Source organism: Lissotriton helveticus, chromosome 6 (genome assembly GCF_964261635.1).
Source record: "Lissotriton helveticus chromosome 6, aLisHel1.1, whole genome shotgun sequence".
NCBI lineage: Eukaryota > Metazoa > Chordata > Amphibia > Caudata > Salamandridae > Lissotriton > Lissotriton helveticus.
The window spans coordinates 31,893,493-31,919,927 of NC_136067.1; the positions used below are offsets into that span (position 1 = coordinate 31,893,493).

General features: G+C 53.0%; 1 protein-coding gene across 2 annotated transcripts; it reads right to left on the bottom strand.

The window, feature by feature from the left end:
• Positions 1 to 428: 428 nt before the first annotated feature.
• Positions 429 to 26,174, bottom strand: HSP90AB1 (heat shock protein 90 alpha family class B member 1). Of its 2 annotated transcripts, none has more exons than XM_078647305.1 (12): positions 26,013 to 26,174; positions 22,738 to 22,884; positions 20,686 to 20,892; positions 20,060 to 20,219; positions 13,650 to 13,783; positions 12,601 to 12,924; positions 10,189 to 10,354; positions 6,852 to 7,042; positions 3,787 to 3,934; positions 3,028 to 3,296; positions 1,172 to 1,505; positions 429 to 1,020 (listed from the first exon to the last, which is right to left on the bottom strand). In XM_078647305.1, exons 2-12 carry the CDS (start codon positions 22,882 to 22,884, stop codon positions 911 to 913), a joined length of 2,190 nt encoding a protein of 729 aa, XP_078503431.1. In that variant the 5' UTR covers positions 26,013 to 26,174; the 3' UTR covers positions 429 to 910. The 2 variants fall into 2 exon arrangements, with proteins under 2 accessions (XP_078503431.1, XP_078503430.1); XM_078647304.1 differs by having other exon boundaries at positions 25,416 to 26,105.
• Positions 26,175 to 26,435: the final 261 nt, after the last annotated feature.

The window sequence follows — 26,435 nt, forward strand, 5'->3', positions numbered from 1 at the left end:
ATTAACCTGCAAGCATCTGTTTGTAGCATGTAGTGCTGCAGATTCACATGCTCTGCATACTCCTGCCATCTAGTGCAGAGCAGGTGTATCTACACCCACACGGCATGCCATCATACACCTTGTTCTAGGCTTGGGGATGCAAATTCAATGCATGGTACGGAAACCTTATTCTGGGCTTGCAGATAAACAATCTGGGAATGGAGCCGATTCCCATGTGCAGTATCATTTAAAGGAAGAGTCACCTATCACGGGACTTCCAAAGACTTTTCTACAACAAAACTAACAGCAAACATCCAGGCCCAACACTAGGCGGCAATCTATGCATAGTGTGCAGTCTACAGCTCATACCTTGTTCCAGGCTTGCAGATTCTTGCCTCAGACAACCTAGCATCAAAACCCAAGCCAATACAGATCGCACTACGCAAGAGTCAGTGTAAAAACGGCATTCTTTATTCTGTATACTTTAATCTCAATGGAACAAAAATTGCAACAATGACAACTTCTGGGAAGAGTGGACTCACCTGTCCGATAAGAGCAGGTTGGGGTCTATCCCAGAGATGCGGGGAACATTCAAGACGTTAGATCCAGCAGAAAAGGGAGGACAACACCGACCTACTGCGGTGTACACTACCTCAGTATGTGGCAGTCATGGGCTCCATCTGCCCACATGCCACGACCCCCGACTACCCCGGGGTGAAATAAAGCAGCAGCTGGCTGGACACCATTCGTCTTGATGCACACAGGCCTTTACTTTAGGCCTTACCCCGCCCAGTAACCTCTCCAACCCTTTCGCCAGAAAAACAAACGGGCACAAACACTAGAACAGAGGCGTGTAGCAATTGCAAGGAGTCAGTTTGAGAAACAAATTGCCGCAGCATGCCTGGTGTTACACAGCCTGCAGTGCGGCGCTTTAATCAACCTCCTCCATTCGGGATGCATCTTCATCTTCCTCGAGAGGTGGGATCTCGTCTGTCGTGGCAGACACTGGTTCTTCAATAGCAGGTTCCTCCTCGTCAATTCCTACATGCAAAATCAAAACAAAGGGACATGTTAATTCTTCCAATTCACAAGCCTGTAACCAGACTGCTAGTTTACATAGCTAGTTCAAATGTTTCCAAACCCTCTGGTCCAAGCAAGGCTCAATATGGAACAAAGGTAGTATGGCACTCACCTAACCCAAGCTTGATCATTCTGTAGATGCGGTTTGAATGTGTCTGAGGGTCTTCCAAAGAGAAGCCAGATGACAGCAGCGCCGTTTCAAACAGCAAGACCACAAGGTCCTTGACAGCTTTGTCATTTTTATCTGCCTCCGCCTTCTGTCGGAGGGTCTCTACGATGGGGTGGTCAGGGTTGATTTCTAAGTGCTTCTTGGCCATCATGTAGCCCATGGTGGAATTGTCGCGAAGGGCCTGGGCCTTCATGATCCTTTCCATGTTGGCGGTCCAACCGTAGGTACTGGTCACAATGCAGCAGGGCGAAGAGACAAGGCGGTTGGAGACAGTCACCTACAGGGGGGAATAAATGTTAAGAGTTCATTGATCCAGCAGCAGGTCTTAGACGCAGAAAGGCTGGTCAGCTAAAGTCTTTGCGACACTCACATGTCAATGCAGCAGATCCACTTCTCAAAGTTACTTGTAACAAAGAGCCAAAAAAAACACTACTAGATCGATTGTCACTCCCTTAGGGACACTAACAGTTTAGAAATTAAATGCGGAAGGTAAATGTAGAAAAGATGTGCCTACTGGTTTCAAATGGCTGGTCAACCTCAAGAACTGAAAATACTACTGCACCTTTTTGAATGAATTAATGTCCAGTCGGTATCAAACAAATTACGCCCTAATTTGTAGACGTGTTTAGCAGAAAGAACCCTTTAAAACAAGCTTTGGTACAGACTAGACCCTCTCCTGTGCAGTGGAGATGTTCCGTTACCATAAACCTACTCACAGTAAGACTCAGTACTAACAGCCACGACTGCCAAAGCATGTGTGTCAAGGTCAAATACACAGTTCAGTCTTACAGGGAATGAATAACTCAACTAGAGATGTACTACTACCACCGCAAACTTCACACAACCAAGAAGTTTAGTCAACTGGAGAATGCAGTTGGCAAGAACCCTCACCCACCAGAGGATGGCATGCTTCCTCATTGGACCATCTGCCAACACCAGGACAGCAAGGCACCTGGTGTAGGCCGCAACTCTTAAACAGTCAGGAATAGCTGAAGGTACAGGTGAGAGGCAGTGCTAGGTATAGAGAGCGCAATGAGTCAAACTACCACCTGGTCTGCTTTGTGACTTGTATTCAGGTGCCTCAGTGGCTAGGACCAAAAGAAACTTAACAGGGTCTGGGAATTTGTTTTTCAGATCCCTTTTAATCCAAGGCTAGACTTCTTGTTACAAAGCCAGGTCAGACTGCTTTATAAAAGTTAAATCTGGTTGTTGAATGGTGCAAAGTAGTTACAATTGTGGCATACACAGTTGTACATATGCAAGTGTTGAGTGCCCATAGCTTAGAGGCTGTCTGGACAAAAGGGTGAAAAGCGTGACAATGCAGAGAAGGGTGGAAACAACGACCCCGAAAGGAACTGAAGACTGCCTTGTACCAGTGTGCCACAAAACTGGTCCGAACCCAATGGCAGAAAGAGCTAATTGAGTCGAAGCCTGTGCGCATCATAAGAGGAGTCACTTTGTCCAGGAACAAAGACTTTTTAAAGAACCAACGTGCACACATCTGGCCCCCCAACACTAGATTGCAGAAGAATGCAGAGCATTTAGATCTACAGCTACATGACTCCAACAATGCTTTGACAGATAGGCAGGAGCCTGACATGGCCACAACCTGCATTACTGACAGTACTTGAAACCCACAACTGAAAGCATAACGGACGTACCATGGGGACAAAGGCAAGCAACCAGGGTTTTAAGTTCCAGTTAAACTCCAGACCATACCTCCACTCAAGGTACACAGCAACAGAAAGACCCAATCACTAACACTCCCTACCCAAGGGACACCCAGTGCAGGGACTCACCTTCTCAACCTTCTTGTCCAAAATCTCCTTCATAAGCTTGCACAGGTTCTCGAACTTGGATTTGCTCTCCTCCATCTTCTTTTTCTCTTCCTCGTCCTCTGGCAGCTCCAGGCCCTCCTTGGTCACAGAGACGAGGGTCTTTCCATCAAACTCCTTCAATTGCTGGACACAGTACTCATCGATGGGTTCGGTCATGTACACCACCTCGAAGCCGCGCTTCCTGACGCGCTCCACAAACGCAGAGTTTGCCACCTGCTCCTTGCTCTCACCTGAAGAACACAAAAGGGTTGGTTTGCATTAGACTAACAGCTCTACAGCAATCTATGGCTGGTGGGGGAATTTTACACTTCTGATCCAGTTTAGGAGTGATACCAAAAATGTAGCAGACATTAAATGATGCAGTTTTAACACAACTTCAGCCCAAAGATTCCGCTCGGGGAACATCCTTTACAACAAAGTACCCTTACGACACAGGTTTAACAACGAAAGTAATTAAGACTTTCACTGGGGGCGCTCTAGGATAGGTAATAGGTTTAATTTACTATCCAACACCTTCCCTACTATCCACGGGGACTGGAGTTTGAATAGTAAATAAAACTATTCACTACCCAGTGCCACCCAACGCACGACTTGCGTTGTAAAACCTGCGTCGTAACAGTACGCGTCATACCATTATACATCCATTCCGCTCTAGTCCCTCTTCCAACCACATCTTTTAATACTTCAGCATCGTCACCCGTGGTACTGGCAGCGACTTACCAGTGATGTAATAGATGGCCTTCTGGTTCTCCTTCATGCGGGACACGTATTCTGTAAGCGCGGCCATCTCGTCTCCAGTCTGGGAAGTGTGGTAACGCAGCAGCTCAGACAGCTTCTTCCTGTTGGCAGAGTCCTCGTGGATTCCAAGCTAAAGACAAAGCAAGAGTGATCGTAAGAGGCGCTTCAACACTGCTAGAGACCAGCAAACTGCATGGGTGTGGGAGCTAGTGAGCAGACATAAGGGACATGGAAACACAGCTTAGACAGGTGATCTGCCTTAAACCACAACCCCCGAGTTGCGGCATTCATTAGCTAGGTTTCCTGCATTAAACGCAGATTTTGCAGCAGATAAATACGTTTTTTGCAGCACTTTGTCAGGATTCCTGGCCTAAAAAAACGTTAAGACTTAATGATGCCCCAGCCTACAGCTAAACCACCAATTCAACATTGCGACCTAGAGTCTGAGCTGCATACTGTAGGAGCCGGGTCAGTGAACGGGTCACTGGTCTGAACACTGCTCTTCATTCAAACTGAAAACTCAAACTACAGTGCTGGCAGCCACACTGCCAAGGAATACACCTGCCTAGAAAAAGGCACAGATGGAACTGGGAGACAAATAAGTGTTGCCGGCTTTAGGTGCTTTACTTGACCAAAGGCTGTGTGTATGGGGTTATAGCACTCATTTATTCAAAACTCTGCATAGCCTTTAAAGCCATACATAAACAAGGACCACAGTTTTTTTGAAGACTGGCTTACACTACTGTCCTCCTAGACAACTTCGATCCACCACATTGTACCAATTAGTGGTTCCTCGCACTAAGACAGTCTCTTGGGGAGACAGACGTTTCATGGTTGTGGCAGCCAAACTCTGGAACACCTTGCCAGTGGAAATCAGGGTAAGTCATTCTCTCCTGCTATTCCGTAAGAGGCTTAAGACTTGGTTGTTTAACCAGTAATTTATCCCAGTAACGCACCCGAGAACTACACTAAGTCTTAGCGCAGAGAAGCCTACGGGCATTTGTTCGCGCTCAACAAATCTCAAAAATAAATAAATTTACTGCTTAAATATAGTAAAGCGCTTAGTGAGCGATGTTGCGAAAGCTAACGAAGAGCCATTTTTGTACAAAACTTTGGGATGGTGGCAGGGCGCTTGCCACAGTGAACTGCAAGACAAGAGTGAAAGCTGCAGATTCTAAACTGCAATCACCCAACTGGTCACTTAGACCGGCAGAAAAGGGAGAGGCAGTTTCCAATGCAATAGATTAGGCTGGTGCTGATAGTTCTATTTAGATGCTTTTAAATTACACGGCATTCTTGACTTCACGGAGTTTAGCGTAGTTCGATATGTTTTAGAGTCAGTGCATAATTGGAGTCTACACTGGTGGTGAGCAGAAGTGCACAAGTGATGGACTCACCCATGTTGCTACAGACCAGTCTAACTGGGCCAGACCAACCTGCTGCATTATAAAGGAAACGGGCCGGTGTGGCTTACCCCTGCTTATTTGTTAAAGTAAGCCTTCCAAGGCGGGTGAAGCATTGGAATTCACAAGCCAGGAGACGATCTAAAGGCTGCATGGCGCTGCCCTAGTTACAAGAGTTGGAGGGTATAGTTTCATCAAGTTTAGCGGAAAGCTGGTTCATTCACGATTTCCCATTCAATGGGATTTACCCAAGATGTAGCTTTACTTTGGGGTCCCAATGGACCACTCTGCATTTCATCACAGAAAAGCTACACTACCAGGCTCAGCATGGTACCCAGTGACATGAGCTTAGAGGGCAGAGTATGGAACACTTTACTTCTATGAATACTTAAGGATTTCAGGGGTGCAAAGAGCCGAGCAGTGCAGTAGTATGAAACAAGCATGTAAACATTCAAACCTTCCTGCTCTTCACCATGGCTTCTGCTAGTCTGACTGAAAAGGGTTGCTGTTCTGGGTTAGTTTCAGGCAGATGGGTGAGTTAACACTATCCAAATCCGGGTGGGCTAGGATGGTAGCATGCTCCTTTCACCGAGACAAAATAAACCTACATCCGACTCATGTCTGCAACGTTGTGGGCCCTCTACACTCAAGCAAGTCAGGACAGAAGAGGAGTAAACAAGACTGTGCCCCTCTTAAATGAGAAGAGGAGACCTGCCGCCTCAGTGCATTGAAACAGGGTCAAAGCCCCAAGCAAAACTGGCGCGACCCCCTGCACAAGAGTGCACTTGTGCAAGAAACTTAAATCTACTCACTACAGCGAGTCAGATCTAAAGAATCAAAGTGCCTATGTGCAGCGACTCAATCACAATGAGGAGTCAGTTCTCGCGACTACAAACACTTCCACAAAACAAAGTGCAAACATCAAAGCCCAACAACAGATGGCGATCTATGCTAACGTATAAAATCTACAGCTCATATGCCTTGAACAGAGGCCTTTATATCTGGACAACATTGGCTGTTTAAGGTCAGAGGTCAAGTGTTAGTCTTTTTAAAAATGGCTGTTCATCTTATCCTGGAAAATGGCACTTTGAGAATGGTTTGTCAAGTGAAGTATCTGGACAATCTTTTTTTTTTTTTTTTTTTTTTAAGGCTCTAAGGAGTTAGTTTTCCTAATATTTAACCCCTTCGACGCTCATGACGAGCTGGGCTCGTCATGGCGTAGCCTCCTCGCACGCTCATGACGAGCCCAGCTCGTCACGTAAAGTGCGCTTTTTAAAAACCCAGCGTACGGGCGGAATTCCGCCCGCACGCATGCGGTTAAACAACTTGGAAATGAACAGCACTAACATCAAAATATGAATTATTAAATCAGATTCTTGCAATTCATTGGGTTCGGATGAAAGTTCTCCACTCCGGCTAGAAAAACTTTTCCAGCAACTTCGAAGCGTAAAAACATTATATAAATAGCGACATCGAATAGACTACTTTTGACACCATCAGCTACATTCCGGTGCGTCGACACGGGCCGTTGGGCCCATCGGCGCCGTACAGCCTACGCCTCATGGACAGAACTCCCTTCAAGAGATGCTGGTATGTCGAGCAAAATTCCCTCGTAGCGATCATAGTTGCATCAATGCCACTCACCTTGAGGTTCTTGGAGAAGGCCTCGTAGAACTTCTTGTAGTTGTCCTTGTCCTCCGCCAGCTCGCAGAAGAGCTCCAGGCACTTCTTGACGATGTTCTTGCGGATGACCTTCAGGATCTTGCTCTGCTGCAGCATCTCTCGGGAGATGTTGAGGGGCAGGTCCTCGGAGTCCACCACGCCGCGCACGAAGTCTGCAACGGAGAAGCAGCGTTCAGATCTGAACGAGCCAGGGTGACCCCAGACAAGCTCTGTTCAGACCGAGACAGACCCTACTCAACCCCAGACAGGCCCCGTTCACAGACTACGAGCCAGGGTGACCGCAGACAGGCCCCGTTCACAGACTACGAGCCAGGGTGACCCCCGACAGGCCCCGTTCACAGACTACGAGCCAGGGTGACCCCCGACAGGCCCCGTTCACAGACTACGAGCCAGGGTGACCCCAGACAGGCCCCGTTCACAGACTACGAGCCAGGGTGACCCCAGACAAGCTCTGTTCAGACCGAGACAGACCCTACTCAACCCCAGACAGGCCCCATTCACAGACTACGAGCCAGGGTGACCCCCGACAGGCCCCGTTCACAGACTACGAGCCAGGGTGACCCCAGACAAGCTCTGTTCAGACCGAGACAGACCCTACTCAACCCCAGACAGGCCCCGTTCACAGACTACGAGCCAGGGTGACCCCAGACAAGCTCTGTTCAGACCGAGACAGACCCTACTCAACCCCAGACAGGCCCCGTTCACAGACTACGAGCCAGGGTGACCGCAGACAGGCCCCGTTCACAGACTACGAGCCAGGGTGACCCCAGACAAGCTCTGTTCAGACCGAGACAGACCCTACTCAACCCCAGACAGGCCCCGTTCACAGACTACGAGCCAGGGTGACCCCCGACAGGCCCCGTTCACAGACTACGAGCCAGGGTGACCCCAGACAAGCTCTGTTCAGACCGAGACAGACCCTACTCAACCCCAGACAGGCCCCGTTCACAGACTACGAGCCAGGGTGACCCCAGACAAGCTCTGTTCAGACCGAGACAGACCCTACTCAACCCCAGACAGGCCCCGTTCACAGACTACGAGCCAGGGTGACCGCAGACAGGCCCCGTTCACAGACTACGAGCCAGGGTGACCCCAGACAAGCTCTGTTCAGACCGAGACAGACCCTACTCAACCCCAGACAGGCCCCGTTCACAGACTACGAGCCAGGGTGACCGCAGACAGGCCCCATTCACAGACTACGAGCCAGGGTGACCCCAGACAAGCTCTGTTCAGACCGAGACAGACCCTACTCAACCCCAGACAGGCCCCGTTCACAGACTACGAGCCAGGGTGACCCCAGACAGGCCCCGTTCACAGACTACGAGCCAGGGTGACCCCAGACAGGCCCCGTTCACAGACTACGAGCCAGGGTGACCGCAGACAGGCCCCGTTCACAGACTACGAGCCAGGGTGACCCCAGACAAGCTCTGTTCAGACCGAGACAGACCCTACTCAACCCCAGACAGGCCCCGTTCACAGACTACGAGCCAGGGTGACCCCAGACAGGCCCCGTTCACAGACTACGAGCCAGGGTGACCCCAGACAGGCCCCGTTCACAGACTACGAGCCAGGGTGACCCCAGACAGGCCCCGTTCACAGACTACGAGCCAGGGTGACCCCAGACAGGCCCCGTTCACAGACTACGAGCCAGGGTGACCCCAGACAGGCCCCGTTCACAGCGAGACAGACCCTACTCCACCCCAGACAGGCCCCGTTCACAGACGGAGACAGACCCTACTCAACCCCACACAGGCCCCGTTCACAGCGAGACAGACCCTACTCAACCCCACACAGGCCCCGTTCACAGCAAGACAGACCCTACTCAACCCCACACAGGCCCCGTTCACAGCGAGAGACCCTACTCAACCCCAGACAGGACCCGTTCACAGGCCGAGGCAAACCCTACTCAACCCCACACAGGCCCCGTTCACAGCGAGAGACCCTACTCAACCCCAGACAGGACCCGTTCACAGCAACAGACCCTACTCAACCCCAGACAGGACCCGTTCACAGCAACAGACCCTACTCAACCCCAGACAGGCCCTGTTCACAGACGGAGACAGACCCTACTCAACCCCAGACAGGCCCTGTTCACAGACGGAGACAGACCCTACTCAACCCCAGACAGGACCCGTTCACAGTGAGACAGACCCCATCTCAACCCCAGACAGGCCCCGTTCACAGCGAGACAAACCCTACTCAACCCCACACAGGCCCCGTTCACAGCAACAAACCCTACTCAACCCCAGACAGGACCCGTTCACAGACGGAGACAGACCCTACTCAACCCCACACAGGCCCCGTTCACAGCAACAGACCCTACTCAACCCCAGACAGGACCCGTTCACAGACGGAGACAGACCCTACTCAACCCCAGACAGGACCCGTTCACAGCGAGACAAACCCTACTCAACCCCACACAGGCCCCGTTCACAGCAACAGACCCTACTCAACCCCAGACAGGCCCCGTTCACAGCAACAGACCCTACTCAACCCCACACAGGCCCCGTTCACAGCGAGAGACCCTACTCAACCCCAGACAGGACCCGTTCACAGGCCGAGGCAAACCCTACTCAACCCCACACAGGCCCCGTTCACAGCGAGAGACCCTACTCAACCCCAGACAGGCCCCGTTCACAGCAACAGACCCTACTCAACCCCAGACAGGCCCCGTTCACAGACGGAGACAGACCCTACTCAACCCCACACAGGCCCCGTTCACAGCAACAGACCCTACTCAACCCCAGACAGGCCCTGTTCACAGACGGAGACAGACCCTACTCAACCCCACACAGGCCCCGTTCACAGCGAGACAGACCCTACTCAACCCCACACAGGCCCCGTTCACAGCAACAGACCCTACTCAACCCCAGACAGGCCCTGTTCACAGACGGAGACAGACCCTACTCAACCCCAGACAGGACCCGTTCACAGCGAGACAGACCCTACTCAACCCCACACAGGCCCCGTTCACAGCAACAGACCCTACTCAACCCCAGACAGGCCCTGTTCACAGACGGAGACAGACCCTACTCAACCCCACACAGGCCCCGTTCACAGCAACAGACCCTACTCAACCCCAGACAGGCCCTGTTCACAGACGGAGACAGACCCTACTCAACCCCAGACAGGACACGTTCACAGCGAGACAACCCCATCTCAACCCCAGACAGGCCCCGTTCACAGCGAGACAAACCCTACTCAACCCCACACAGGCCCCGTTCACAGCGAGACAGACCCTACTCAACCCCAGACAGGCCCCGTTCACAGACAGAGACAGACCCTACCCAGGACTTACTCAGGTACTCTGGGATGAGCTCGTCGCAGCTGTCCATGATGAAGACTCGGCGCACGTACAGCTTGATGTTGTTCTTTTTCTTCTTGTTTTCAAAGAGGTCGAAGGGGGCACGGCGGGGGATGAAGAGCAGGGCGCGGAACTCGAGCTGGCCCTCCACAGAGAAGTGCTGGAAAAGTGCATAGCATGGGATAAATCAAGAACCTGGCAACATCTATGACTTGTCCCCTTCTTAGTCTAAACCCCACAAAGTAGACTGGCATGGCAGGGCCTGGGTACCTGGGACAAGATGTTCACTTGGGAGACTGCTCACTTGGCACCACGCCTGCCAGCTTACCTTGGATAAGAGACTGGAGAGTAAGGACGGCATGACACCGCCCCTTTGTGGCGGTGAAAGGCAGTACTGGAACCAGTGGCATCATGCTGTGGCCCAGATTCCCTCAACTTCGGCACAGTAATCTTTCACAGCGCCCTCAAGTTCAAAACGACACCATCCCCCAACAGCATTTGTAGCTTGAGATGGGGTTACGCTTGGTTTGAAAGTCACTGGATTTGCGGTTCGTTTTGGATACATTTTTATGCTAATAAAATTGCTAGACAAAACTAGACCCCTCCCCGCACTAGTGTCAAAGGGGCAGTACAGACATGCTCCATGCAGAGCCTCACAGCTAGCCCACCCCCCCTACCCTCCACAGGCACCAGAGCCTCACAGCTAGCCCCCTACCCTTCACGGGCACCAGAGCCTCACAGCTAGCCCCCTACCCTCCACGGGCACCAGAGCCTCACAGCTAGCCCCCCTGCCCTCCACTGGCACCAAAGCCTCACAGCTAGCCCCCTGCCCTCCACTGGCACCAGAGCCTCACAGCTAGCCCCCCTGCCCTCCACGGGCACCAGAGCCTCACAGCTAGCCCACCCCCCCTGCCCTCCACTGGCACCAAAGCCTCACAGCTAGCCCCCTGACCTCCACTGGCACCAAAGCCTCACAGCTAGCCCCCTGCCCTCCACTGGCACCAGAGCCTCACAGCTAGCCCCCCTACCCTCCACTGGCACCAGAGCCTCACAGCTAGCCCCCCTACCCTCCACTGGCACCAGAGCCTCACAGCTAGCCCCCTGCCCTCCACTGGCACCAGAGCCTCACAGCTAGCCCCCTGCCCTCCACTGGCACCAAAGCCTCACAGCTAGCCCCCTGACCTCCACGGGCACCAAAGCCTCACAGCTAGCCCCCTACCCTTCACGGGCACCAGAGCCTCACAGCTAGCCCCCTACCCTCCACGGGCACCAGAGCCTCACAGCTAGCCCCCTACCCTCCACGGGCACCAGAGCCTCACAGCTAGCCCCCTACCCTCCACGGGCACCAGAGCCTCACAGCTAGCCCCCTGCCCTCCACTGGCACCAGAGCCTCACAGCTAGCCCCCTGCCCTCCACTGGCACCAAAGCCTCACAGCTAGCCCCCTGACCTCCACTGGCACCAAAGCCTCACAGCTAGCCCCCTGACCTCCACTGGCACCAAAGCCTCACAGCTAGCCCCCTGACCTCCACTGGCACCAAAGCCTCACAGCTAGCCCCCTGCCCTCCACTGGCACCAGAGCCTCACAGCTAGCCCCCCTACCCTCCACTGGCACCAGAGCCTCACAGCTAGCCCCCCTGCCCTCCACTGGCACCAGAGCCTCACAGCTAGCCCCCCTACCCTCCACTGGCACCAGAGCCTCACAGCTAGCCCCCCTGCCCTCCACGGGCACCAGAGCCTCACAGCTAGCCCCCTACCCTCCACGGGCACCAGAGCCTCACAGCTAGCCCCCTACCCTCCACGGGCACCAGAGCCTCACAGCTAGCCCCCTACCCTCCACGGGCACCAGAGCCTCACAGCTAGCCCCCTACCCTCCATGGGCACCAGAGCCTCACAGCTAGCCCCCTGCCCTCCACTGGCACCAGAGCCTCACAGCTAGCCCCCCTGCCCTCCACGGGCACCAGAGCCTCACAGCTAGCCCCCCTGCCCTCCATGGGCACCAGAGCCTCACAGCTAGCCCCCCTGCCCTCCATGGGCACCAGAGCCTCACAGCTAGCCCACCCCCCTACCCTCCAGACACCAGAGCCTCACAGCTAGCCCCTGCCCTCCACGGACACCAGAGCCTCACAGCTAGCCCCCTACCCTCCACGGGCACCAGAGCCTCACAGCTAGCCCCCTACCCTCCACGGGCACCAAAGCCTCACAGCTAGCCCCCCCCCACCCTCCAGGCACCAGAGCCTCACAGCTAGCCCCCCTTACCCTCCACAGGCACCAAAGCCTCACAGCTGCCCCCCCCTACCCTCCAGACACCAGAGCCTCCCAGCTAGCCCCCCCTACCCTCCAGACACCAGAGCCTCCCAGCTCGCACCCACCACCTCACTGGCACCAAGGGGGCCAGCAGGACTCACCTTGACAGCCAGGTGGTCCTCCCAGTCGTTGGTCAGGCTCTTGTAGAACTCGCCGTACTCCTCCTGGCTGATGTCGTCGGGGTTGCGGGTCCAGATGGGCTTGGTCTTGTTCAGCTCCTCCTGGTCGATGTACTTCTCCTTGATCTTCTTGGTCTTTTTCTTCTTCTCCTTGCCGTCCTCCTCGTCGTCGGAGCCCACGTCCTCTATCTTGGGCTTGTCTTTGTCCTCGTCCTCTTTGGGCGCTTCCTCTTCATCCTTTTTCTCCTCCACCTTCTCCTCCTCGGCTTCATCGTCGCTGATCTCCTTCTCACGCTCTTTCTCCAGCTGGAAGAAAGGCAGAGTGTAAGGGGGACATGGGTATGATACCTTTCAGCAGACACCAGACCCTACAACCTTGCAGCAGACACCAGACCCTACAATCTCTTATCAGCCACCTCCAACCCAGCGAACCAGAGGAAAAACCCTACAACTGTTCGCAAAAAGAAGCTTTGAGTAAGCGCCCCAGTAAGAACTGCAACGGCCATTTTCACCCTTTCTAACGGTTGCAGTCACCTGAAGCGTGCAGCCCTCCAGAGGCTCTCATATCTAGGTCCAGCTCCAGGGTTCATGGCCCTGCCCTCCACTACCCCAGAACGATGCAGGCTGTGGGGCTTCCCTACATACACACGTTCCCACTTCAAGCCAGCCTCAACTGGAGCCGTCAAAGAACACATACTCCGCCCAGGACAAGCATAGTTTTGTCCCTGAACTTCGCCCCGACTGGAATTTGGAGTTAAAAGCCTAGACCGTATTGTGGAGCAGACATTACCCCAAACATTCAGGACTATTTAGAATAGCAAAAGTGATCTCCCAGTGTTTGCTACGTCCACTGCTGCTTTGAGGGCACAGTTTGAGACCAGAAACACTAATGCGGACAGTACCCCCTGCCTCCAGCCTGCTAGGGACTAGACAGGCACCCTGAAGTAGTAGGTATCCCAAACCAGGAAGAAGCCACACAAAAAACACATTTCTAAAAGAGCTACAAGGTCAAGACAGTGGGCCAGACGTACATAAAGGGTGATGGGATAGCCGATGAACTGGGAGTGCTTCTTCACCACCTCCTTGACGCGCTTCTCCTCCAGGTACTCGGACTGGTCCTCCTTCAAGTGCAGGATCACGCGGGTGCCTCTGCCGATGGGCTCACCTGAGCACAAAGTAAAGGGGCAAAAGTCAGCCTCGGCACAAGACGCTCACAAGTAATGCAGCCGGGGCACATCAGCTCCCATCAGTGACCCGGTAAAGCGCACATATCTTACAGGCAGGAAAAACGAGCTGAAGCTGCTGCTAAGAGGAGATTTACACATCGTTTTTTTGAGTCTTAAAAACAGATGTACAAAAAAAGGGTGTAAAACTACCACAAGACATTTACGCCAGCTGCAGTCCACTTTATTATTATTTTCTTTAATAGAGAACAGGGTTGGGGGAGGGGGAACGAATTGCTTAACACAAAATGGGTAGAGTGCTGAAACTTTAACCACAACCCCAGTCATTGTTCTTTAGCTCAAAGACACCCCAGTTCAGACCCAGCTATATGCCAATCGGTTTTGACCATGTGCCTCATGGGAACAGTCCAGCCCGAACTGTCAAGCCATGTCTTCCATGGACCGGAAACAAGCATCCTGGGACCAGTTTTACACTAACTAGCTTCAATCCAGTGACAAAGTAACGTCTGGGTATACCCTGCCAACTTAGGGTGAACAAAGCAAACACAAGGAGAGTTGATAAGTTTGGCTCACTGGTTAGAAGCAGCAGACCCCGAGGCAGAGGTCTGGCCCGGGGACCAGGGTTTACTTCCCGCCTCGGCGGGTCTTGGGCTCAATTTCCTCGGACCTGATAATTCTCGCCTCTGTGCCTACTCTAATCATGGGTCCCACTCTGCAACTCTGAGCAATAGCTTGCTTAATCTCCACTACGGCCTCAAAAGTGCTAGGATGCCTGGCTTCACCTTGGGGGTGCCCAGTAGGGGGCATCTCACAGGGAAAGCCAGGAAGGGTTCCACAGCGGTATAGAACGCCAGAATGCCTGAAAGGTGATACATACATTTACATGACAAGCCGATGCATCCTCCCTCTTTTTATGTCTCTCCCTCCCTCCTCTCTCAATGTTTTGAGACTGAACTATTTTGTCTGATGCCCCGTGGAGCTACTTGGTTTAGCTATAGGGGAGATGGGCCTTGGATTCCCTCCTTGGTCGTCACCTACCCAGTCGGTCTTTAGGCAGACTTCTTTTAGTCTCTCTGTCTCTTCCCGAGCTCCTATCCTCTCCCCCCTGAATCTCTCCCCTTGCCTACTACTCTGCCTACCCCCTGTCCTTTGTGCCCTTCACTAAGCACTCCTTCTCCCCTTGTTGGGGAAAGATCCAATATTTATACTCTGGAGTCTGAGCAAACATGCTGAGTGAGTCCACTGCGCCAAGGGAGCCTTTCACAGCTGAGGTATGGTATGGAACCCCTTGCCAACGCACTCCCCTTTTTGGGGAAGGATCCAGTATGTAGGCCTTGGAGTCTCAGAGACCCCTCTGAGAGAGTCCACTGTATAAAGGGAGCCTCTCACAATAGAGATAGGGAAGGGATACCACTTCCCCTGGGATCAACTTACCCTGGGATCAGATTACTGGACTTTGGACGTTGCTTTGACTCGTCTACCGGTTTGTGTCCCCATCACCCTTCCCCTTCCCATGCTGTGTCTCACCCTATCCTCCTCTTTCCCACCTTCATTATGTCTATTTCCCCTACTCCAACCCCCCTGAGTCTTCCCCCTGCCTTCTTTTCCCCTTACGTATTAGTGCCTATTGTTTATCTCGACCTTACAAGTAACTATGTTGCCATGCTCTAAGAACTGTGTAACCTTTGTAACGATGTAACCTGTAACTATGATCTGATGCTCATGTTAAGCGCTCTGATACCTCCGGGTCCAGCCAGCGCTATATAAAACTTTTTAAATAAATCAACCACACCCCCATTCAGATATGGGTTAAATCCATTGTTTTGTTGCTCACTCTGGACCCAGCCATATGCAAATTAGTCTTGACCCTACTCCTCATGGACAGTCCATAACTTCTAGGTCAGGTCCTCCCTGAACTGGAAACAAGCCCTCCCTCTGATCCAGGGAGGGCGTGGCAGTTCGGACTGGACTGTTTCCATGAGGAGAAGGGTCAAGACCGATTTGCATATGCTTGGTCCAAAACAGGGGTGGTGTGGTTAACAAAGAATGATGGTTTAATCCCATCTTTGACTGGAGAAGTGTTTGAAGCTTCAGCAAGTCCATTATCTTGTGTTTGCCGAGGACGCATTAGAGCCTGCTAGCTATGGGCAAAAGGCCCCGCCCACTCCAAGGTCACCACCCTCCGTGTTGAGATTCAAATTTGTTTGAAGATTAAAGGAATAATCGTTACCATACACATTTGACAGTTGGGTCACTCCAGTAGGCCTCACGCATTTGTACTGGAGCAGACATTTGACAAAACCAGTGTAATTCGAGGCGCAGGTACATCAGTGACATAAGCTTCCAGTAACTATAGGGGAGGGTAAAGCCTCAATGTCAATTAAACAACCCAATTGGGGGGCCAGAATAAGATTGGGAAGAACGAAGGAGACAGACATGTTCGGATGAGGGCCAGGGGAAAATGGTGGCAATTCACTGGATCAGCAGGGGATCCAGATGAGGGGATCCCAGTGTCAAGATCGCATCTTTGAAAAGCTGAAGGGGTAGAGAGAATGTTCTAATTTGGAGAAGTGTTGGATTAGTGGGTGCCAGAAGCATGGGGGGCTTCTTCCAGTGCAGCGCAATGGTCTGTGCACTGAGATGCTGTTGCAAAGTCATCCTGTGCCCCGGGCACCCCCCAACTTTTAGCTGACTGGAAGTGGTGATAACTGACTGACCCGGAGCTCAGTTTAACCAGACCCAGTGCCAAGGAACACATTAGAACACAGTTAAGACACCCAACATACATTAGGGTACAATATAGTATGGTGGGGTACCCCTGTAGTTGGCATGACCTACCACCTAAGCCCCTAGTATGTAATAGGGCAGGGGATTGAAACTACCTAGACGTCTCCAGTATCCTGGGACATGGCAGTGTAGAGGCCAGCAGATTCTCTGCACCAGCATGTGTGCAGTGCTGAAGCCAGTGGTCAGTTTAAAAGCTGCACTGGTGGCCAGGACAGCTTTTAAACCTTAAATTGTGCATAAACTCGACTTAGGGGGTAGGGGCCCTTACAAATTAAAAACCTACCATGTTTTTGCATATTAGGGACCTCCATGTATCCATGGGGAGTGGGGTCAGTTATCTAAGGAGCGCCTTTATAAAAGGAGTTTTTAGAAGCCTGGGTTAAGTGAAATTTTACATTTCACTCCCCTCATTGTCTTACAGAGGTGCTCAAATTCGACTTTGATGCTGGAAGAATTGGGTATGGGTTATCTGCAATATTTCTGCAGATTCAGAACCCCTGAAGTCTCCCCTAGTTGCACAGGGGGTGGGGGGTCTGGTAGAAATTAGGGAAATACTTACAAAATATGGTTTTATAAGCCCTGGTACTACAAAAGTGGCGCAAGTCATTTTCCCCATTGCAAACCCCATGGCCCATAGGTTAACATGGTAGGAAGTGATTGATTAATATTATATTGTTGAATTTCTCCTAAAGTGTACATACAAGTTATGAGACTCTTGTTTGTAAGTCCAAATTCAGCCTTTCAGTGGTCTGCCCCGATTGGTCAGTTAAGTGGATTAGCCAGGCTGCCGGGAGGGCAGTGATCTGTTCTATAGGAATTCCAGGCCAGGAGATGGTGTCGTAAACTACGCTCTTCAAAGGCAAGAGGGTTTTAGTCCACTATGAAAGTCGTGACCCAGAGTCAGGACTAGGCTTAAGAAAGGAATTTGCAGATGGTACGTGGGATGGTCCATGGAAATGAGATATCCCAGGGGGGTGTGTTTAGCCAGCTCTTACCTCCTTGCTGGAAAATAAGCCATTACGGATTTTGAAGGATGATGCACTCTGGGACAAACCAATGCCACTTCCCGAAGGATGTGGTCATAACTAGGAGGAGTTGCCCTGCTCTCATTGGTCAGCAGTGACCTGGTGCCTGACCCAGAGAATTTTGAATAAGTATCTGAGAGGGGCAGAGCCCTCCAGATCTGCTGCTTGAAACTGAATGAAGCAAGAAGTGCCCTGCTGAAGATTTTGCTGTGCAAGGAACTCTAAGGCATGACCTTTGAAGAATGCACCCTCTGAAACTACAGCCCTGTGGATTACCTTGCTGCCAAAGGACTAAGAGTGGAACCTCCCTGCAAGCTACAGGTTAACAGAGCTCACCTGGACAGCCCTACAAAGAATTGAAAGCCTGGAGTACCAGTGGATTTGTACGGGTTGTGTTCAAGTGGATTGCGGAATTGAAGTTTCACACTTTCAAGGACCCTCTTGGAGATTCCAGAACCTTGGATTGTGTGTTGGATACTTTGGGACCCGCAAGCAGAACGCCAGAAAGGTGTTCTAACTGGACCCCGCTTGGTGAAGAAGGCGGCCCACTACAGTGGTGAGAATTCTTCAGAACAATATATAAAAAGGTGTCCCTGACAGGGAAAACAAAATGACTTATGGGGCGCTGTTGGTTTCAAAGCACTAGAAAGTGACTAATCTTTAAAAATTCATATATCAGGTTCCCTACAGTGGATTATTTTCGTTTTGGTGTCACTCAAGATAAAAATATTACCTATTTTTATAAATTGGTGTTGGAATTTTTATTTTGTGTTGTGTCTTAATTATTTACTGAAATGGTGTTTTTGAATGCTTTACATACCTGTCTGAATAATTTTCTAAGACCTATGCTGAGTCCTATCATGCGTTAGTGGCCATATTGCCAGTGGCAGACCTACCTTTGCACCTACCAATAACCCACTTTCCAACAGATGCCAATCAGTGTTTGTAAAGGTTGGCCTGGTAGTGTACAATACAAGGGTGTACATTTACAGCTTCAGGGGTCACCTAGCCTCCGCACACTGTCTAATCACCAGTTAAAGTACAATACAGTCAGAAGGGGCAGAGATCACAGCTCTTTCCAACATGGGTCTCAGGTGCTGACGCTGAGGTCCTGCAGCACCTCCAGAATTCATGCAGGTTACCGAGCAATAAACATGCATCTCAATATTGTGTATGTGGTCACAGTTGTACGTTTAAAGACAAAGGTCAAGTATCAGGATCATTCTCAAATTGCAGCTCATTCTGAAACTGGAGTGTGCTTTTTCTGCCTGAAGTTAGGATTTTGTAAGTGACATTTTTCCCACCAAGCCAACAGGCCTGCTTTTCTCTGTAGGCAAAATGTTGGAAGCTTGCTAGTCTTCCACCTATCCAGTAGTTTATCCAATTGCGCCTGAAATTCGGCCTGCAGGTTTTCTAAATACTTAATCAAAAGAAATGTTACTAGGACTGTCTAAGGAGGCCTTCTGAAGACCTTTCAACTCCCTTATTTTACTCTCCTTGTCCTGTTTTGCCATCTTTCTTTACCCCATTAGATTTTAAAATTCCCCATAAATAAGCCTTAAAGGCATCCCAGAGCAGTTGCTCACTTGCAGAACCTACATAATCATGACCCCTTAGTAAAGCGCAAAACCGGTATACTGGAAACAGAAGCACCTGTAATTTTAGGAGATTTTAACCAAATTCTTAAGAGTCAGGCAGATCACACCTGAAGTATGCTAGCCCACCAAAAGATTTTGCTAGATTAGAAAGAATTTAATTTGGTATATGTTTGGTGTAAGAAGGGAATAAGATTTTGCAAATTATAGTAAAAAGTATAGACATCACTCCTGTATAGACTTTTGCCAGGCTTTATATGCCGACATAGAAACAGTATCGCATATTCCAGCAATCTTAGACCATTCTGCAGTGGTAATGTCCGTAAATGTGTAATCAAAAGCAAGGGCTAAGGAGGTGGACATTTGATAAAACTGTATTAGTAGATGAATATGGATTAGAAGAGGGACATTGTTGGGGAAAAGGATAGTTTTGTAACAGTTTTTCGAACACAGCAACATTTAAATATGCGGAAATAAACTACACATTTAAAGAAAGGCAGTAAAAAGGTCAGATCTGGACAGATCTACCCTAAAGGAGGGGGCTAGATTAACGGTCCGAGGGGTAACCCTACACTACACACCACACTCGTCGAGTAAAATACAATTAAGTGAGCTGCAGCAGGAGAATCCAAACCTACAGGGAAGACTGTACTCATGGCCTCAGAGGAGCAAAGCAGCAAGGTGGCCACCCAGTGGGCGACGAACGGGAAAGGGTCAAGTCTGGTACGGCAACACTACAGCACTGCCGAGCCCTGGCCTCATAAGGAAGCAGCCCACAAGTGTCTGCGACAAGAGCCAGGGCGCGGTATATCACCCTCACATTATCTGAAGTTGGAGTGCAGGGTCCTACCTGTGTCAACTTTAACCGTGAAGGAGCCGCCGGCGGAGGACTCCCAGGCGTACTGCTCGTCGTCGTTGTGTTTGGAGATGACCACCACCTTCTCGGCCACCAGGTAGGCGGAGTAGAAACCCACACCGAACTGACCAATCATGGAGATGTCTGCACCGGCCTGGAAGAGCAAGAAGAGGCACACTTGAGACCCACACTTCAGAACCAGCCCCCCACACTACACACCGAGGCTTGGCGTCCACGAGCACGACCCTTTGTTTACCTCTGTATGATCTATACAAAGGGTTTTGCTGCTGCTGGCCTTGTTTATAGGAACTGACGAAAAGTGGATCTACCAAATCCCCTAAACTTCCTAGTGACAGGGGCTCTAGCCTGCAGGCCCAAAGACCTTGCCGTTGCCCGGCTATCTTTGAACCTCTCCAAAGCTACATCCGCTTTTTCCCCCCCAAATAGGCCTGTTCCGTCAAATGGTTAAATCCATAAGAGTAGATTGTACATCTGCTGAAAATTCAGAAGACTGGGGCCATGCGGCCCCCACACTTGAGACGCCCAGCTCCCACACTTGAGACCGCCAGGCACCCTCCAAGCTGACCCCTCCCCAAAAGCGGGGTCGCAGTGCGGCCTACCTGGAGCGCTTCCATGAAGGCCTTGGTGCCAGACTTGGCGATGGTGCCCAGGTTGTTGATGAGGTCCGCCTTGGTCATGCCGATGCCCGTGTCCACCAGAGTCAGGGTGCGCTCCTGCGGGTTGGGGATGATGTCGATCTTCAGCTCCTTGCCGCTGTCCAGCTTGGTGGGGTCTGTCAGGCTCTCATATCTGATTTTGTCTAGAGCCTGGAAAAGAAAAAAGGTAAACTGCATCATTTAGAGGCACTCAAAGCTGTGGGAGGTTGGCACAGGTGCAGCAGCTCACACATGACATCCTTAAGTGCTACTTACACAGCATATGTATGTTACACTGGAGTGACCAGAGACAGACATCTTTGTGAACCACGTTGCCCAACAGGCCCCCATTAATGCCTCAATAACACCCAGTAAAAGGAAGGCAGGAACGTGATGAGGTCATGCACTTCCGGGGTACACAAGCATGGTACAAACGGTGTGTTCTGCATCTAGATACCCACAGGGTTTAAGGGCCACCGCCCCACAGAAGGAAGGACAGTCCACCCACCGCCCCCACAGGACAGTCCACCCACCGCCCCCACAGGCCTCCAGAAGGAAGGACAGTCCACCCACCGCCCCCACAGGACAGTCCACCCACCGCCCCCACAGGCCTCCAGAAGGAAGGACAGTCCACCCACCGCCCCCAGGGTTTAAGGGCCACCGCCCCACAGAAGGAAGGACAGTCCACCCACTGCCCCCACAGGCCTCCAGAAGGGACAGTCCACCCACTGCCCCCACAGGCCTCCAGAAGGGACAGTCCACCCACCGCCCCCACAGGCCTCCAGAAGGGACAGTCCACCCACCGCCCCCACAGGCCTCCAGAAGGAAGGACAGTCCACCCACCGCCCCCACAGGCCTCCAGAAGGAAGGACAGTCCACCCACCGCCCCCACAGGCCTCCAGAAGGAAGGACAGTCCACCCACCGCCCCCACAGGACAGTCCACCCACCGCCCCCACAGGCCTCCAGAAGGAAGGACAGTCCACCCACCGCCCCCAGGGTTTAAGGGCCACCGCCCCACAGAAGGAAGGACAGTCCACCCACTGCCCCCACAGGCCTCCAGAAGGGACAGTCCACCCACTGCCCCCACAGGCCTCCAGAAGGGACAGTCCACCCACCGCCCCCACAGGCCTCCAGAAGGGACAGTCCACCCACCGCCCCCACAGGCCTCCAGAAGGAAGGACAGTCCACCCACCGCCCCCACAGGCCTCCAGAAGGAAGGACAGTCCACCCACCGCCCCCACAGGCCTCCAGAAGGAAGGACAGTCCACCCACCGCCCCCACAGGCCTCCAGAAGGAAGGACAGTCCACCCACCGCCCCCACAGGCCTCCAGAAGGAAGGACAGTCCACCCACCGCCCCCACAGGCCTCCAGAAGGAAGGACAGTCCACCCACCGCCCCCACAGGCCTCCAGAAGGAGGGACAGTCCACCCACCGCCCCCACAGGCCTCCAGAAGGAAGGACAGTCCACCCACCGCCCCCACAGGCCTCCAGAAGGAAGGACAGTCCACCCACCGCCCCCACAGGCCTCCAGAAGGAAGGACAGTCCACCCACCGCCCCCACAGGCCTCCAGAAGGAAGGACAGTCCACCCACCGCCCCCACAGGCCTCCAGAAGGAAGGACAGTCCACCCACCGCCCCCACAGGCCTCCAGAAGGAAGGACAGTCCACCCACCGCCCCCACAGGCCTCCAGAAGGAAGGACAGTCCACCCACCGCCCCCACAGGCCTCCAGAAGGAAGGACAGTCCACCCACCGCCCCCACAGGCCTCCAGAAGGAAGGACAGTCCACCCACCGCCCCCACAGGCCTCCAGAAGGAAGGACAGTCCACCCACCGCCCCCACAGACCTCCAGAAGGAAGGACAGTATGGCCCACCGCCCCCACAGGCCTCCAGAAGGAAGGACAGTATGGACCACCGCCCCCACGGGGTCAGCCCCCGGAGAAAGGACAGTATGGCCCACCGCCCCCACAGGCCTCCAGAAGGAAGGACAGTATGGACCAACCCCCCCATACTCACGTCAGAGGCGTTGGAGATGAGCTCTCGCATGAAGATCTCCTTGTTGGAATAGAAGGTGTTGATGATCAGGGACATGAGCTGCGCGATCTCGGCCTGGAAGGCGAAGGTTTCCACCTCCTCCTCCGCGTGCTGGACTTCTTCTGGCATCTGCAAGAGAACGAGACCCGTTAGAGGCTTCTTGGGGGCCCTGAGACTCGGGGAGGCCCGGGCCTCTGCCCCGAAGGAGGCAGCAAGGTGGGGTTGGTGCCACCCCTTCACTTGGATGTACAGGAGGCGTCCACCTGTGCACCCAGGCTCTGCCCAGGTCCCCCCACCCGCATCACATGCCCTGGACCCGGCCCCCCACGCAGAGAGCCGCACCCCGCGGCATTACCCCGCCCAACACCAAGAGTTTGTAATCTATTTTTTATATTCTGTCGAAAATGTGTGGGAGGATTTGTATGGATAAGAATAGTTCAATAACAGTCTTTGAATTATAGGTGGTTTGTATGTATGTACATTGCCTTTGGGACACGGCCCTGTTGGTATGGGATGAATCATCTTGCAGCAAAGTGACGTATGAAGGGATACCATCATAACCCGGGGAGGATCTTTTGTATTGCTTTTCAAAAAGCATGTTCCCCCATCATGGGGAACCCATGGATTGCAAGGGGTTTCTGTACCTATGGCCCATCGTCACAGACTCTTGGAGTACAACATCTGCTCCTCTGCGGGAGTGGAGGAAAGGAGGGTGGAAATCGATGACTTGCATAGTCATGTTTTGGGAGCAGAGGGCGGACACCTGGGGGTAGGATGGATTTCAAAGAGGAGTGTGTGCAGCAGCAGTGAAGCGCCCGACGCCATGGTCACCTTGACAACTGCCGGGTGCGTCCGGACCCCTCCCTGCCCTCCGGGTGCAACCGACAGCGCTGCGTGGCAACGAGCGCGGCTTCACCCCGCTAGACCCGGCGTCCCCCGCTCGGATAGCTGCTGTTTGCAGAGTGCTCACTCCCCCCCCCCCCCCCCCGCAGGTGACGAGAAACGTGTCCCAGGCATCAAGGACCTCACGCCCGATGCGTACACAGGACATGCTCCATTGACCCTGGCCGCAGGGGTGCGGCCACTGCAGCGCTCATCATGCTCTACCCCCAGAAACTAGACTTACTCCCTTCTCTGCGGCGTCTTTCAACAAAAAAAAGTGAAGTCACTTTTCATGGCTAAATTCACTTCAGCATGGACTACTGTTATGCTGCAGAACGTATCTTCTCCATAGAACCTTTTATTGTCCACTGTGCAGCCCGGTATCCTGGATCTATATTTTGCTTGATATACATTGAATGTTTCATTATGTACCTAACATATAGGGTGACCAGAATTTTAAAGCCAAAAACCGGGACATTCCACTAAAATAGAAGACTACAGTTTTACTTCATGCCAGCTCACGTGGCACCGCTCCTCAGCAGCGAATTACGAGAACAGGCAGTTACAACACGCATAAAATGCCATTGCTAAACCCAGAAGCTTGCCTGGTAATGACATTACTTTCTTCAAACAATTGCGAACTATTCCTGCTTTGTAAAACCTAAAAATGCACCTATGCAGTGATCAGCACACCCTCTAAAAACCGGGACAGGAGCTAAATCTCATGAAATCTCCTAAGACAGCAGGTGAAAAACAGGACCGTCCTGGCAAAACCGGGACGTCTGCTCACCCTAACCTTAGGCCCATGTATCTAGGATAGGATGCAGAGAACTCAACGTACTTTTTAACAAATACTGGGGTATCTAATGATACTGACTCTGAACATGTCCACTCCTCTCCCCTTGTCCGCTCCTCGTCCCACCCCCTCCCAATCCCTTCATTCTCACTCCCCCTCTCTCCCCTAACTTTTAATATTCATTTTTATGTTTCTTTGCCCCACAGCCCTGTTTAATGCATTATCATACTGTTACTCTTTTTCGCTTAATTGCTTATGTTCTCTCGTTATGTTCTCTCCCTTGTAAAGCGCTCGGATACTCTTGGGTCCGGTAGCGCTATATAATAAAACCTTTGAAATATAATTATAATAACATTGAACCTTATCTTATTTACTTTCTACCCATGTAACTGAGACATTCACCCTGTAAAGCGCTCTGATGCCCACAAGGCACTGGTTGACGCTATAGAGCACTTTCAAATAAAATAAATACTGGCCACACTTATGGGGGGGGGCTGGAGTGTTGCCCCCCCCTCTGACAGCTGCAGGTCAAAGGTCCGCGAGTGACACCTGTCCTGGCTCTTCCGAGTCCTGCCCCCCCCCAATAATGTACCCGAACCCCTCCCCTCCCCAATAGCCCTCATGACGTAACTACCCACCCCCAGCCCACCCTTTCACACACGCGGGACTTACGACGCCTCCTCAGCCCCCGGGGGGGGGGGGGGCACAGGAGACCTGCCCAGGATCACAAGAGGGGGCAGCCCCCTCCCCAACCCCTCGAGGCACCCACCGGAGCCGCGCATGCGCACTGCCGCCCCCAGGAGCCCCTCTCCAGCCATTGTCTGCGGAGAGCACGCCGTGACTCCGGAAGTGGCGTCACCACGCGCGCCGCGCATGACGTCCCGGCGCGCACCGCACACGTGAGTCAGCCGGCTTCTGGAAGCTTCTAGAACCCAGGCAACAAACAAACCACCACAACACAGGGAGAGCGTAAAAAACCCACCCACTCCGGGTCGCTGTCCAGATCGGGGTCGTCCTCTGGGTCGGCGAACGAAAGCCTGGACTCCATGACTCGGTCAACTTCGAACTCCATGGCTTCCCCGCGGTCCCCACCTCCGGGTTCGCACCCCCCCCCCTTCTTGGCTAATGGTACATCCGGGCTGTCTCTACGGAGGGGCGCGCGCACACGGCAGCCTGGTGCTGTGCTGACAGACTGCGCATGGGGGGGGCCTCGTGCCGCATACACCCGCGCGCCGCATGAACGGCGTCACTGTAGACTTGCGCGTCACAGGTGCCTCGCGCTGTCACCGCGGGTAACCTGCCAGAGACGCCGGGACCCATCGCTCCTGCACTGCAGGCTCGCGCCGCGTCTCGCGCCACTTGACGTCAGCCGATCCCCAACCGCTATTGCAACCCAACTGAAGCACGCGACCTTCCTGAGCATCAGTGACGCAAACAGAATCAGTCTATTTAAACTGGCAGCCGCCACGAGCCCGGCAACGGCTGTGGGGGCCACGCGCCAGCCTCAATGAGCGCGCGCCTGCGCCCATAAAGCGCCGCGCGCCCCGCGGCGGCATCGCCAACGGCCTCCAGCGCTCACCTTGGCGGCTCCTGGCGTCCCGGCAGAGGTGAGAAGGGGTACAGAGCGGCGATGGTGCGGCTGCTGTCTACGGAGGAAAGAGGAGCCGTCACGGCCGCTTCCCTGTCATATAGCGGGGGGCGGAGGCAGGGCGGAGCGCCGCAGCTGCAGATCCTTCCGCTTAAAGGAGCCGCGAGGAGTTTCTCAGAGGAGAGGGGGCGGGCGAGCGGCTGGTGGGCCGGGCCGAGGGGCGGGGGAGAGGCCGAGGCGGGCGGGCGGGGAGGGGCGCGGGTGGGGGCGAACAGGTGTCTTCCGGGACACAAAAGCGCATCCTTGTGTGAGAGAACTATGATAGTAGAGACCGACGACGGACTGGACGGGCCTCCGTCGCGGGGCGGCCATCTTGGAGACGAGGGTCGGCCATCTTGGAACGGGGCCCGACGC

Bases quoted from the DNA above. Each gene is read 5' to 3' on its own strand.
- HSP90AB1 (XM_078647304.1), bottom strand. From the start codon at position 25,505: ATGGAGTTCGAAGTTGACCGAGTCATGGAGTCCAGGCTTTCGTTCGCC. The intron at 13,784-20,059 runs GTAGGACCCTGC...CTTTGTGCTCAG, and splicing joins CACGGTTAAAGTTGACACAG to GTGAGCCCATCGGCAGAGGC. The intron at 12,925-13,649 runs GTACGTCTGGCC...CCTTTCTTCCAG, and splicing joins GCTATCCCATCACCCTTTAT to CTGGAGAAAGAGCGTGAGAA.